This window comes from Armigeres subalbatus, chromosome 3 (genome assembly GCF_024139115.2).
Source record: "Armigeres subalbatus isolate Guangzhou_Male chromosome 3, GZ_Asu_2, whole genome shotgun sequence".
NCBI lineage: Eukaryota > Metazoa > Arthropoda > Insecta > Diptera > Culicidae > Armigeres > Armigeres subalbatus.
This window is the reverse complement of record NC_085141.1, coordinates 22,461,064-22,475,831: the sequence shown is the minus strand read 5'-3', so window position 1 is coordinate 22,475,831 and position 14,768 is coordinate 22,461,064. Positions and strand designations below refer to the sequence as shown.

General features: G+C 37.1%; 1 protein-coding gene and 2 long non-coding RNA genes across 7 annotated transcripts; all 3 read left to right on the top strand.

Moving 5' to 3' along the window:
- Nucleotides 1-113: 113 nt before the first annotated feature.
- LOC134226195 (uncharacterized) lies at nucleotides 114-11,101 on the top strand. Its single transcript, XM_062706808.1, has 6 exons — nucleotides 114-245; nucleotides 308-438; nucleotides 666-1,325; nucleotides 1,391-1,729; nucleotides 8,783-8,942; nucleotides 9,003-11,101. The coding sequence occupies exons 1-6, from the start codon at nucleotides 167-169 to the stop codon at nucleotides 9,452-9,454; spliced, it is 1,821 nt and encodes a 606-aa protein (XP_062562792.1). The 5' UTR covers nucleotides 114-166; the 3' UTR covers nucleotides 9,455-11,101.
- On the top strand, nucleotides 2,326-4,251 carry LOC134219298 (uncharacterized). 4 transcript variants are annotated; one of them, XR_009981532.1, is made up of 4 exons: nucleotides 2,326-2,646; nucleotides 2,720-2,778; nucleotides 2,896-3,251; nucleotides 3,308-4,251. It is a non-coding gene; the product is annotated as an uncharacterized LOC134219298 (long non-coding RNA). The 4 variants fall into 4 exon arrangements; XR_009981533.1 differs by having other exon boundaries at nucleotides 2,326-2,650; XR_009981530.1 differs by having other exon boundaries at nucleotides 2,328-2,646; nucleotides 2,715-2,778.
- A 1,906-nt stretch (nucleotides 11,102-13,007) lies between the features above and the next one.
- Nucleotides 13,008-14,327, top strand: LOC134220736 (uncharacterized). Of its 2 annotated transcripts, XR_009982034.1 has the most exons (3): nucleotides 13,008-13,025; nucleotides 13,689-13,971; nucleotides 14,161-14,327. It is a non-coding gene; the product is annotated as an uncharacterized LOC134220736 (long non-coding RNA). The 2 variants fall into 2 exon arrangements; XR_009982033.1 differs by lacking the exon at nucleotides 13,008-13,025 and having other exon boundaries at nucleotides 13,538-13,971.
- Nucleotides 14,328-14,768: the final 441 nt, after the last annotated feature.

Below are 14,768 nucleotides of genomic sequence, written 5' to 3'. Positions count from 1 at the left end.
CTTTGGTAATATTTTCATTCTCATTAATTTCATTTCCTTCTTATGCATACCACTCTTGAATCAAATGCTTTGGATTCGTGTAGAACATGATTGTCATTTGACGGCTCATTGAGGGCATGTGTCACAACTATAGAATATGTCAGTTTAGATACATACCGTAAACAAGATGGCTACCGAAAAAAGTTTTCGCGACTTTGTGTTAGAAGAACTGAAGTTGTCGGTGGAAATTTTTACTATATTCGAAGGTATTTCTTCCAAAATATGTTATTAATATAGTATAAACACCATTATTCCATTGAATTTTTAGATGCTGAGATTGGATTCATAGAACTGTCTCAAATAACGCGTGACGAATTAGATCAAATTCTTGACAGCAGCGGATCATCGTGGAATGCTGAGGAGATTTTTCGACGGATTATCACTTGGCGTCAAGAAGCGGTAAGTAATGCGGTGAATATGATCATTGCAGGACTTTATGTCTTTCTAATAAGCTAGTAAATGCAGCAAAATTGAGAACTTTTCATGAAAACATAACCTTTTTGTATAATAAACATAACCCCTGCACAGACGATTCAATACGTTGGAGCAAAATAATGTTTTCTCAGTAATTTCCGAGTTAAGGATTTGACGATAATAAGACCTCCCCTTTTTGTGTTATTTTACAGGGAATCGGTATAGTCAACTTTGAAAAGGTCGACGTAATAGAGGATTGGGAATCCAGTGAATCTGAAACAAGTGGTTTGGAATCGGAGTTTCTAACTGAGATTTCTGGTCAAGAATCATTGGCCGATTCAAACTGCTCTGGTTTATCTCCTGAAGTACAAGCTCCAGCGGCAGCCGTATCCCAATCAAACACGATCACTGATACACCTGGAGCGAGCACACCTGGAGCGAGCACACCCGGAGCAAGCACACCTGGAGCGAGCACACCCGGAGCAAGCACACCTGGAGCGAGTACACCCGGAGCAAGCACACCTGGAGCGATCACACCCGGAGCAAGCACACCTGGAACGAGCACATCTGGAGCGAGCATACCTGGAGCAAGCGTACCTGGACCGAGCGCATCAAGATCGCTAGAAACGAGCAAACCAAAAAAAAATTACAAAAATTTCACTCCTGATGTGCTGGTTCACTTGTTGAAGCAAACGGTCGTTGGTCAACAGATACTAGAATTAGCAGCCGCTGGACCATTATCAAGTACGAGTCAAAGGGAGCTCGTTGATATCATAGCGGAGTATCACTGTGCATCCGGTATACCAGCAACGGGAGAAGTGCTTAAAGATTACGGGGAAGCAATAACTACCGTTTTTAAGGAAGAAACATTGGTAATTATAATCATCACATTTTTAACATAGGTCTTTTTTTAAATAATTTTATATTTTTGTTGCAGGATTCTTATTTTGTTATTAAGGGTGGAACGAAAAAAAACCCTGGGGGAAAAATTTATAACCGCATCTCCAACAGAAAACAAAAAAAAGCCAAGCGTACACGAATTGAATTAAAACATCAAGCCGAAATTGAAAAACGTGCCGGGCGCAAGGTTGCTGATCTCCCAGACGTAAAAGAGGCAGAGGCCTGGCTGGAACACAACACGCAACCGTGGACCACAACATTAGACAAATGGCGCTATGCATTCCCTGTTAGGCGATTATTACTAACAAAATCAAACGCGGTAGAAGAAGTGCTTAAGCGATACCGGCATTATTCTCATGAATTTGGATTTCAATTGGTAAGTACTCATCATGCATTTTATCTCCCTGCCTCACATAGTAGATACCAGAATACCTGAAAAAGTAATTACGACATTATTGAAACCTTTTAAACAGCATTTTATTTAAAATAATTATAAAACTATTGAAAACCGTAATTTTTTACCCATCACCTTTCGTGTGTTTTCGTAGCACCAAATAAACATTTCTAACCTTTTCTACCTAATATTTTCTACTAAATACCCGTTTCGTAAGAAGTTTATCGAGTAATTCATGAACACTATTTTCCGCCTCTATACTATTATCAATCAAGCCATCCATGAACATTCAGGTTAATTTTTAATACTTTTAATATACCATTTTGTAATTCTGTTCTGAATTCAGAATAATCTGTCATTTTTTTAAGGAAGATCCATAAAGTACGTCCGCAATTTTTATTCCTCTTCCAAACTTTTAAAAACTATAGTTATCAGTAGGCACGCTTTCATAATTACAAATATTTGTCAAGTCATATACGGACTTTATTATTTTCTAAACGTCGTCGCCTTTCTCGAAATCAACTCGCGCCACTCGCATTATGCTACGTTTTGATAGGGCAAGTGAATTAAACAACTCAGTTGAATCCAATTGACTTGTTTAAAGTTGAACATGTTCAAGTTTCATTTCGTTCAAGTGAATTGAATTAAGGTTTACACGTTCGCGTTCGATTCAAGCGACTAGCTCAATGCACTTGCCTTGTCTAAACGTAGCATCATGTGCTTTATTGATGAAAACCACAAACTTGAATAATTTTTTGCACATTTTGTTGTTAGTTCGTGTTTGTTCCCGTTTGTTCCTGGTTAATAAGTGCAAGTGTCATCAATCCAGCCTCGTTTGTTCCTGTTTAAAACACACCATCTCCCGACTGTCGACTAGTCCGACTAGTTGTACTACAGATGTAGGTAGGTTGGTTCTCGATTAATATTCATAGTTACAGTTATCCTTGATTTATTTCCTTTATTTCAGAATAGCCCTGTACGTCAATCATAAACAGAAATAACTCCGGATCATCCGACCATACTATACAACGGTACGATTGTCTAATTCTAAGAATACTTAAACAAAAGTAAATAAACCCAAAACCGCATCGTTATCATAATCCCAAACGTCAGGGAATTGTATTTATTTATTATTATTTATTTTTCAGACTAAGGCCGGAGTGGCCAGTGCTGTAAATAAAAGTCCTCCATTCAACTCGGTCCATGGCTGCACATGGACAGCCACGCAGTCTGTGGAGAGTCCGTAAATCTTCCACCTGATCGATCCACCTTGCTCGTTGCGCACTTCGCCAGGGCATACAGCCAGTTATCGATAGCCAATGGCCGGTTATCCAGTGGCGGCATGGGTTGGAAGTATTAGCCTGGGCGGAAAGAAACTTCCTCCAGATATCCTATAGTAAGAAAGGTACGAAAGCAATCTTTATCACTTCCATATTGAGTAACAAAATTGAATGGAGCGATGACCGATAATGTAGCCCGTGCCTCCCGAACATTCATTGCTCAGGTAACTTAAAATATTTTAGGTTTTCTAAATTACCTTTCATTTTTGCATACTTTTAGATCGACAAAATCCTTGAGGCACAACATTTATGACATGAGATGTAACTTAATCACAGGATCCGCCGCTACGATCTGGTACTCTGAAGAAGTTATCTAACGAGATTGTTCGGTGCCGTTACTCTCGGCACTTGTAACCAGCTGTCACTCCGGCTCCACACGTTTAAAGGCAACGCCACGCTGCTATATTTCAACCGATTTATACTACTGCCAACGCCTCATGAACCGTCTACTTTCAGCAAACACCACTGCACCAAAGCGGAATATGTATCTTGCTATCTTTCAATAATATCGAATTTAAGTCTCCATTTTAAATTGATTAGCAAAATGGGCATAAGTAACACGGTTCCGTGGCAGCAGATGTTTCAAAACTGTAATGTTGATTGAATTTAATTTAAATTTATTTTTTTATAATTATTTTTACATTCACTAATACTTTTTTATTATTTAATTTATATTAGGAATAAATAACTAAAATATTACATACGCACAAAATGTGAGTAGATTTTTTTTCATATTGCTCTATAGAAAGTCGTTTCAACGCAATTTGCGACTGACTACGAAATATTATATACCTACCAAATTAAGTTGAAAACTGGAAAAGGGGACTAGCGAAGTTAGATTTTTCTCGCAATCCGTACGTTAAACCTAACTTCGCTGGTGGCGTGCTAGTCTAATTAGGGCCTAAATAGACTAGCGCACTACTAGCGAAGTTAGGTTTAACGTATGGATTGGTTGAAAAATCCAACTTCGATAGTCCGCCATTCCGGTTTTCAACTTGACTAGCACCGTCACAAGGGACTAAATGGGGCTGATAATGAGCCATTGCTTCAACAACTTATAACATATAACAACTGTGTAACATATAATGGAATTAGTGCACCTAAGGATAAGAAAACAAAAATATAAGTTACTTTTTTTTAATGATTTAGTTAACCGAGAGACAGTTCGTATTCGTATATTCGACAGTTATTATATTAGGTATTTAAATTTTTATTTTTTTAAATTATTGGATGTTCTCTCAATTTACATTTTCGAATCTTCCTTGTACATACCAGGTCATTCAGACTTTCCTAGAGTGTCGGCTTGTGACTACACCCGCTAAAGTATCTTTTTAAACTACAAATGCATCAAGTTGTAGTACATGTTTTGTTTCATTACCAACATCGGTTTGACACTTGTACTGCCGTCATAAGCATATTTGTCCCATGTTTGCTGGGATTCCCTATATACATGGGACAATTATGCGTATAACGGCAGTGTAGTACAGGTACTTTGGCTGCCAGGTCGAAGTAACCTACATGTTAGTCACGCGAACAGTAACGACATTAATCTTATACTTTTGAACCAACTGTGAGAAGAAACAAATATGTGAAGCAATAAATTTGACCCTTTATGCAAAATCCAGGATACTTGAATCATGTTGATCAAAAATGCTGTATCTAGTATTTATCTAGCGTTCTAATACTTATGCTTCTACTAGTATTCCCGGGCTTATTCCACGGCGTGCAACCATCGTGTTCGTGGCTTTCAACTAAGTCCCGGTCTCTGTATATGAAGCAATTCTTTCTTCTGACATTCGCACAAAACAACCAGCCCACATAAGTCTTCCGTGTTTTTTTAAGATTCGGACTAAATATTTTATCTATTTTATATTCTTACTGTTTTCACTGTTCGATTTTATCTACTTGATATTATATTTTTCATTTTCTCTACCTGCTACAAAATATTATGTTTTCCTCGACAATTCTTCAAGATATTTTTCCACGAAATCCTCCTGGAATTCCTTCCGGAAGTCATTGGGAATTTCCTCCAGAATTTCATTTGCGAATTATTTTGGGAGGTCCTCCAGGATATCCTTCAAGAAATCTTCAATGAATTTCTTCAGAACTCCAAAATTCTCTCCAAGATTATATTATAGAAATTTATTCGGCTATTCTTCTAGAAAAATCTCCGACACTTCCTCCAGGAATGAATTCGAGAATTCTTTCAGGAATTCATAATTCTCCGATTGCGCTTCAAAATTTCACTAGTTTTTTTATTGGAGTGCTTTTTTAATCTTAAAATAAATAAGTTCAACACCAGAGAATTTCACTTGGAAATCCATAAGTAATTCCTTCGAGAATTCCTCCAGAAACCCTTCCTGGAATTCCTCGGGAATATCTTAGCGAATTTATCCAGGATTTCTTTTCGCAATTCCTCCAGAATACCCTTCCAGGAATTCGTCCAAGTATTGCCACGGCAATTCTTCCAGGTATTTTCCGCAAAATTCTCTTGGAACTTCTTCCGGACTTTACTCGGAATTTTCTCCCGAATTTCTCCTCCCGGGAATTTCTTCGGAAATTTCTCCAGGTATTATTCCATAAATTTCTTCAGAGAATCCGGAAATTCCTCTAAAATCAGGGAATTCCTCTAGGGTTTTGTTCTGGAATTATTTTGGCCATTCCTTCCGGATTTCCTGTGGGTATTTCTCATGTATTTTTTAAGGAATTTTTCAAAGTAATTTTGCTGGAATTCTTCCATGTATTTCTCTGAGAATTCTCTCAGGAAATCCTTCAGATATTTCTCTGATTTCTCCTCCAGGTATTTTCCAAGAACACCTCCTGCAGTTCCTCCATGACTCAATTCTAAAATCCGTTCAGGATTCCATTCGCGAATTAATTTGGAAACTACTCCATGACATCATTCAGGCAATTCCTTCAAGAATTTACTTCAAGAACGCATCCGGGAATTCCTCTACTTCCCTACTTCCGAAAATTCCTTCGGGAATTCCTACGAAAGCTCGTTCGGAAATTTCTCCGGGAGTTTGCACCGTTTTAGACTCCCGTTCAAAAATTTTGTCCCACCAAAACATGTTTCCACCAATTTCTCCATATATGGATGACGTCTGCAAGAAATGCTGTTTTGGGTTTTGGCGGATGATGCAAGAACGATATTTTTCCTCCGACATTTTTTCTTGGAATTCCTTCGGAAGTTCCTCCAGAATTTTTTCCGGAAGTTCCTCCGGGAGTTTTTCCAAGAATTGTTAATGGAGTACATCCGGAAGTTCCTCCACGAATTTCTCCGGGAAATCCTCTGGGAATTTTTTCGCGACTTTCTCTTGTAATTGCTCCGGGAGTTGCTCTACAAATTCTTCCGGGAGTTATTCAAGCAGTTCCTCCTGGAATTTTTCCGAGAGCTCCTCCAAAAATTTCTCTTGGAGTTCCTCCAAGAATTACTCCTGAGGTCCCTCCGGAAATTCCTTCGCGACTTTCTCTTGGAATTCCTCTGGGATTTAATTTGGAAATTCTTTCGGGAGTTCCTCCGGGAATTCTTCCGAGAGTTCCTCCAGAAATTCTAACAGTAGTTCCTTAGAGCATCATTATCGGTCGCGAGCATTTTAATCACCTGCGCAACGCTTTCATTTTAGTTTCGTCACTCGTTTCCGTAGCGGTCACTATTTTTGGCTCTCAATTTGGTTGCTGTATTCCGTACCGGTGACGTTTGACAGTTGACAGTTCATCAAATAGCAGCGCTCTTATCGCGCTACCAAATTTGGTCACCTGTCAGTCGTGCTACTGTTATAGCAGCGCGTTTAGTAGCGACCGGTAAAGTGTCAAGTAATGATACTGCACTGCCAAACGGCTTAAACTCTCCACCGGTAATCTTGCTCTTAGGGAATTCCTCCGGTAGTTCCTTCGGGAATTCTCCGGAGGTTTATCCAGAAGTTCCACCTGTGAAATCATGCAGGCTTTTTTACAGGAATTTACCTAAAAATTCCTCCAGGAATTCATCCTATAGTTCCTCCGGGAGTTGCTCCAGAAATTTCCCCGGGAGTTCCTCCGAGAATTCCTTCGGTAGTTCTTTCTAGTATTTACCCGGGAGTTCCACCGGGAGTTCATCTGGGTATTTCGCTGGCAGTTCCTCCTGGTGTTGCTCTGAAAATTCCGTCGGGACATCCACCTCCGAGAACTCATTCAGGTTTTCTTTCAGGAATTCATTTAGGACTTCTTCAGGAATTTATTTAGAAATCCTTTTGAAATTCCAACTCGAGTTCCTCCGGAAATTCTTCCGGTAGTTCTTCTGGAAATTTCTTCAGGGGTTCCATCGGCAGTTTCTCCGAGAATTCCTTCATGATTGCCTCCGGGAGCTCAGCCGGCAGTTCCTCCGAGTATTCCACCGGCAGTTTCTCCGGATGTTCCACTGAAAATTCTTCTGGCAGCTTCACCAATAGTTCCTCCGTGAAATCATTCAGGCTTTCTTTCAGGAATTTACCTAAAAATTCCTCCAGGAGTTCATCCTATAGTTTCTCCGGGAGTTCCTCCGAGAATTCCTTCGGGAGTTCTTTCGAGTATTACCCCGGGAGTTCCACCGTCAGTTCCTCTGGGTATTTTACTGGCAGTTCCTCCTGGTGTTCCTCTGAAAATTCCGTCAGGAGATCCACCTCCGGGAACTCATTCAGGTTTTATTTCAGGAATTCAGATTTTTTTTTTCTTCGTGAATTTATCCAGAAATCTTTCAGAAATTCCAACTCGAGTTCCTCCGGAAATTCTTCCGGTAGTTCTTCCGGAACTTTCTTCACGAGTTCCATCGGCAGATCCTCCAGGAGTTCCTCTGAAAATTCCTCCGGGAGTTCCTTCGGGAGTATAAAATTCCCTCAAGGAAATCCTCCGAGATTAAAAGATTTTCCCCGAGAATTTATTACGGGAATTCCTCCAAACATTCCATCGTTAATTTCTCTAGGAATTCTCCATTTTCGGTGTAATATCTGTATTAGTTTCCTGTCGGAATACGATGAAATTTTTACAAGAAACTAGGTATTCGAAATTTTTACGAACATTTTTATTTAATTTAAACAAGAAATTCAAAGATTTCTCGCGAAATTCTAAGGAAAGTTTACTGGCAATGCTTCGGAAGTTTCACGGAACATTCTTAGGAATTTCAATATGAGATTTTCAAGAAATTTTTACAGTAGATAGCACGAAAAAGTTAACTGGAGAACTCTCTGCAGAGCTTCTGGTGGAGTTCGTGGAAGAAATCCACAAGATTTATGGACAAATTCCTGAAGACATTTCCGAAGAAGTTGCAAGAAGCATGCCTAAAGAATTCCTGGTGGATTTCCCGATAGAATGCCTGGAGGAATTGTCGAAGTAATTCATGGAGGAAGCTTGTACATTGTTTTCATCCACCTGTTTTATAATAAATACTATTTCAGAGATGATTTGCTTAGAATTATAATAATTGTGATAGCTGATTTTATATTCAGTTTGAATTCTAAGTTCGATCATAATTTTCAAAATATCGGATATGCACTAATTCATACCTTTTTTAATCCATTGTAATTTTAATCATTCAATGTTGTCAATGTTGATTTCAACGCTCAACGCGATCCAGCCTTAATAGCATGGTATAGATAGAAACTATATTATTAATTCTTTCTGTATACAGAAATTTTATGGAGAATTTGGTCGTTTGAATATTAATAGCTTTTTTTTACAGATTGATGTTGATTTTCAGTTGTTGGCGAAAGGTGATAGTAATGGTTTGAGAACGTGGGACTTATGTCTGGAAAAGCTCATTCGTTACGTGAAGCGTCCTTTCAAAGATGAACTATCCAAAAGCATCGTTGAACACCTTAGTTCGTTAGAGTTGGATCAAAGTATTATATCTATACCTACATATGTTTATGCTTAACTAAAAACCATATTTATTTTTTCAGATACAAAAATTTGTGCAGTTCTTATCCTGCTAAATAACTTTTTGTTGCCGACCAAAGTAACGAAGACGTTCAAGCCGACCATACTGTCTGCACAAGAAGATGTGATATTTTTTGCAGAAACGGATATAGAAGCAACTCAGAAAATCAATGGATTCAACGAAACTGTTTGTAAGCTCGGATTGAAACCATCGCCGAAACTAGTTTTTAAAGGTGCCGACTTCAAATCGTTGACTGGAGTTTTTGAGTTTCACTACCAGAATATTGTATATCGAGTAGACTCAGCAGCTAGAGCAGTCGATATACTAATTAAATTTAGTACTGTGTTTGGCTTAGATTATTCACGAATCTCTCGCCTCGTGTGGAATTTTGTGTGCTCATACGTGTACAACCTACCAGTACCAGAGGAATACGAATCGATCATCAAGCTCAAGCGCTACCTATCTGCTGATTAGTAATCATGTTTGCGTGCATGATTTCGGATTGTACCCAAGAGTACATGACTGCAGATGGATATCTCGAGCATTTGTCCAGAGATCATCGAACACCAAGAGAATTCCGATACATATGCACATTTCGGGATTGTTATCAGAAAGCTGCTAGTTTTTATACTTTCAAGCGCCATATACTCGGTCACGTAGAGTCTGCTACATACGAAGGCCCATCTACAAGTAAAGCCTTCAAAAATATGAAAAGTGTTGAAATCAACATCGAGCAAGAACCCCACAGTGAAATAGGAGAAGAAGAAGACATTATGGACCCTGAAGCAGCTTCTGAGAATTCTATGTTTCTTGAAGCCCCTTACACACTAAACTTAGAAGAGATAAGGCATCATGCAGTTCAGTTTTCATTAAAACTTCATAAAGAAACGAATTTGTCACGTCAAGATGTACTAGATATACAGCATGCAGTAGGACAATTGAATAGTCAAATAGTAGAGAAAATCAAAATTCTTCTACCTTCGTTATCGTCAAATCCCGAAGTAGAGTTTGAACTTAGGGGCTACTTAAGAAGATTAGAAAATCCGTTCGATTTTATTAATTCTGACCATAAGTTTTTAAAACACCTAGAACATTTAAATATTTTTAAGTTTCCTGTAGTTGTCCCTTTCGAATCCGATAAAATCGGCTCAGAATCAAATGCAAGTGACTTGCAAGAAAAACAAAACTGTACTATAATGAATGATGTACAATTTCAACTGAAGGCATTTTTCAGTATCGGAAATATTTTAAGAGATACCATAGCACATACGCATAAGCTAGAAAATTCTGAAAAAGTAAGTAGTTTTGTAAGTGGTCCGGTGTGGAGACGTATTAAAGAAAAGTATAGAAAAGAGATAATTTTGCCAGTTGCATTGTACAGTGACGAATTTGAGATAAACGATAACTTGAGTTCCCACAACAAAAAACATGCAATATGCGGGGTATACTACAACATTCTAACTATCCCAGATCAATATAAATCGAAACTATGCAACATCTTAGTCGCTGCGATGATTAAAAAAACTGCCATTGGAGAAATAGGAGTTAACAAGCTATTTTCACCAATTGTTCTAAAATTCAAGGAGATTGAGGAGACAGGTATACATTTCATACTTGATGAGAAGGAAATTGTAGTTAGATTTGTACTTGTTATGGTACAAGGTGATAATTTGGGTATTCACCAAATGCTTCAATTCCTAACATTCAGTGCAAATTTTTACTGTAGATTCTGCCACCGTACACGTGAAGATTGTAAGAAAGACGTGGAAGAATTTCCCGAATATCATCGTACATTGAGTAGTTACAACTCAGACGTGGCTGTTAATAGACCTTCAGAAACTGGTATTAGAATGAAAACTATTTTTAATGAACTTCCATCATTTCACGCAGTGACCAATGTTTGTGTTGATCCGATGCACGATTTTTATAGCGGTGGTATATGTGTGACAGGGCTCACAGAGATTATGAATCATTGTATTTATAACAAACAATATTTTACCATCGGTACCTTTAATAGTCAAAAAAGCATATTCAGTAAAATAGCATTAGATCGTTCGCTAAAAAGAATGCCTGATGTAAGCGAAACATTCTTGTCTCATAAGAAAAAGAAATCAGTAGTTTTAAGAGCAACAGCCAGTGAAATGAAGGCTTTAATTCATTATTTCCCACTAATTGTAGGATCTTTCGTCCCAAAGAAAGATCCCGTCTGGTGTTACTGTTCTGTTCTAGTCAGACTGTCGGATAAAATATTATGTAAATCATTCTGTGAAAATGATTTTGAAGAATTGAACAATTTAACTAAAGAACATCACAGACTATATCAAGAACTTTTCAAAGAGCATTTAAAACCTAAACATCATTTTGTTTCCCATTATGGATATGTCATAAAGACATCAGGACCTGTAATAAACATGATGAATTTTCGAAACGAAGCAAAACACAAAGGATTTAAGGAGTATGCTCGAATAATCTCATCTCGCCAAAACATTTGTTATACGCTATGCATAAAATCAGCACTACAATTCAGTTATGATTTATCTACCAAACAGTTTTTCAAATGCACGATTGGCGGAACTTTTACCGTTTGTGATATCAAAGACAAAGATTATTATGATTCTCTATTGCTTCCTAATCCGATAAATGAAAGCCAAATTATACAAAGCTCTAAGTGTATACAATTTAAAGGAAGCGAATTCAGAATTGGAACATATGTAACAGTTAGTGAATTAGAGAGCTTGGAAATGTATGAAATTGTAGATATTCTGAGAACGGAAGATGAAGTGTTTGTAGTAGGGAATTTGTGGATTGTTGGGAAATTCGACGAGCACTACATAGCGCATGAACTGCAGGACAAAACTAAAAGATACAAAATGATCAATCTTCACGAAGTTGACGGGCCACCAATTATGGTACATAACATATTTAACAAATTATACTTTCGTAAAAAGATTGATTTCCTATCTATGGATATATGATTGTATTTGAAACAATGTTCACGATACACAACTCCAATGTAAACTCGTTTTAATATTCAAATCGGCATTTTTAAAAGAATTTTCTTATATTAAAAATTTGGTTTTGGAATTCTATGATTCTCATCATCACTAGACTATGTTTAAAACTGTTTTAACGCAAGAGTAAATATTAAAGTATCTTTACAAATGTGATCTTTTGAAGAACCAAATTATAATTCATATTCGAACGTTTTAGCACAGATCTGTGGTTTTAGTTTATTGCCAGAATATATATTTATAAAGACAATAATTCAAAATCGAATCTCATTTTTGATATAATCACCACCTATGTAATTTCTCAAATTAAATGTAAATTTGTCCCAATAAATTTATTACATATTTGTTGCATTCAAACTATAACACTTGTACAACTTGTGACTTGACACGGCAGCTTGTTACGTTTTTGGGGAAGAAGGGGGAGCTGTATTATAATTTCTCAAAACTATACAAAATACAATGTAATCTATGATAAAATACTGCATTTCTTTCATGATTGAAACAAAAAAAGAAATAAATTACATTTTGAATGGTTTTGAAATAAATAGTCACTTCCCCAAAAATGTCACAAGCTGGCGGCCTATTAATATTGATTTGAAAAAATACTAATTAGATCCATATTACGTCCTCTTCAATAACATGTACTGGCTTTATGAACTCTATTCGACGAATTTAAAAAAAAGTATTAGTCTAGTTTATGGAATCCATACGACAGAATCATCATATGAATGGAAATACATTATGGTGACTATCCATAAAGTTGACACATACTCTTCATATGCCAAACCCCATTGCAAAAATCCATGTGGGTAGACACATGAATCCAATGGCCAGTTTTTCCTGAGTGTAGCTTAGGAATCGAAAGTTGGTAAACTTTTATTTTGATAATCTGCGACTCTCTACGAAAAAGAACCAACGCAACTTTTTATTTTAACCAACGGTTTTTTCAATTCGATTAACGTTATTTTTTTGTGTGCAGATAGGGCAGGAAATTTTGCACACAGAATTGTGCTTATAGACCAGTGCATGATGACGTAGGTTGACAGTTCACAGAGCTTGTTTACAGGGACTTAGTCTCTGGAGCAGCTTCCGGAAAAACTGTTTTGCGATTAATTAAGAATATTGATGTCTTATGTGGTGGATTTATGGTACACACAAAAAACAAATATGGTGCCATAGAAAGTTTTGCACTTTCCGCTTAAAAAGTGCTTCGTTCCTTTAAAAATAAAAATGAAATTGGTTTTTGTTAAAGTATTTTCTTCATTTAAAAGTTCATTTTCTCTTGTTCTCATTATAAATTTAAAAGTTCTTCCTTTCCCACTAAAAATTGTAGAACTGTCAAGTCTATTAACGATAAACCTTTTGGTAAAAATGAGAGATTTGAAAAATAAATAATTAAGTCCCAAAACGGCATTATGGGCTATCAAGTGGTAAAAAAATACTATATATGTATTTGAGTTATCAAACAAATTATTGAGTTATTTTTATAATTCTTACGTTAGAATAAACACATATAAAGAATAAGTCGAAAATAATAACAAAGCTTATTTTACTTGCATGTATATTTAAAAATATATATATTTTTATCAACATGTTTTGTCCATCATGTTTAGAAAAATTCTCATAGTGTTTTCCGTGGTTGTTCTCTTTTTCCCACGCATCGCGTAAAACAACAACAAACCAGATTTTTTTTGCAGCTGCAGGTCTGGTGCTGTGCTTATTTAATTCGTCTTCGTTAAGTGAAAATTCTAATAAATTGTCTCGAAAGTGAGAACTGCAAGGAAGACATATTATTTGGCTTATTCGGTTATTTGAGGTTCTTAGAAATATCCCTGAAACGCCGCCAGTATCCAAAGATGCTCCCATGCCCGCTCCCATTTACTGCATTGATCATCAGGCAAGGACGACGCTATAATACAGAACGCCGAAAAAACGACCGGGCTCGCGACCGAGCGGGACATGGAATCATGGAATCGGAAGGTAAGTCATACTTCAAAAGTAAGGATAAAAAAGTGTCTATAGATGGAATTAGAACCCCTGTGTACTAATTCCAGCCATCAAAAACAGTGCCCAACTCCGGTGCTTCGAAGACCGCGACCGAAGTTAGGCGCTGCTTTTGCTGTTCGATATCAGAGCATTTATGGAAGGTTTTTGCTTTTTTTTTTACAGATAATATGTAGTTCCGGTACACATTTGTGTCCGACGAAAACATCATTGTATAAAGAACTACTCTGCGAACCCCGACGAATGCATGGATTTTTCCAGCCGCTTTGGCGAATGAGAGCTTGCACTATTTAATAAAGAAATAATTAAAATAATACAATTCATAAACTTCATACCGACTTAATTTAATTTCAGAGGAAAAGTTGAAAAAGGTAGGGTGTGGGAAGTTCCTTTTTGGGTAAATCATTATTGAAAATACCCCAGTATATTTTCCACAGGGAAACCTTTTAAATTTGACAGTTGTACAATTTTGTTTTGAGATGTTTAAACTTTTAATTTTAGAATGGTATGCAGCTTTTATGATATGGTTATTTCAAAAGTATGCGTACTTTTATTTTGAGCATAAGCAACTCTCTATGGGTTGGCGACGCGACTCACGTAAAAGAATAACAATCATTATCAACAGGCTGTCAAATTGCACTGTCGCGTCGCATCGCACGTCGCGTTTACTCTGGCTTGCCCCTTACGCATAGGGGTGGGGTAGTTCTGAAAACTGTTATACGGATTGAAATGAGAGCCCGCATAATTACAAACTGTACATGGATATTTTCCCG

Coding starts and splice junctions, on each gene's coding strand:
- LOC134226195 (XM_062706808.1), top strand. CDS start 167: ATGGCTACCGAAAAAAGTTTTCGCGACTTTGTGTTAGAAGAACTGAAG. Junction 246..307: donor AATTTTTACTATATTCGAAG/GTATTTCTTCCA, acceptor TTGAATTTTTAG/ATGCTGAGATTGGATTCATA. Junction 439..665: donor TCACTTGGCGTCAAGAAGCG/GTAAGTAATGCG, acceptor GTTATTTTACAG/GGAATCGGTATAGTCAACTT.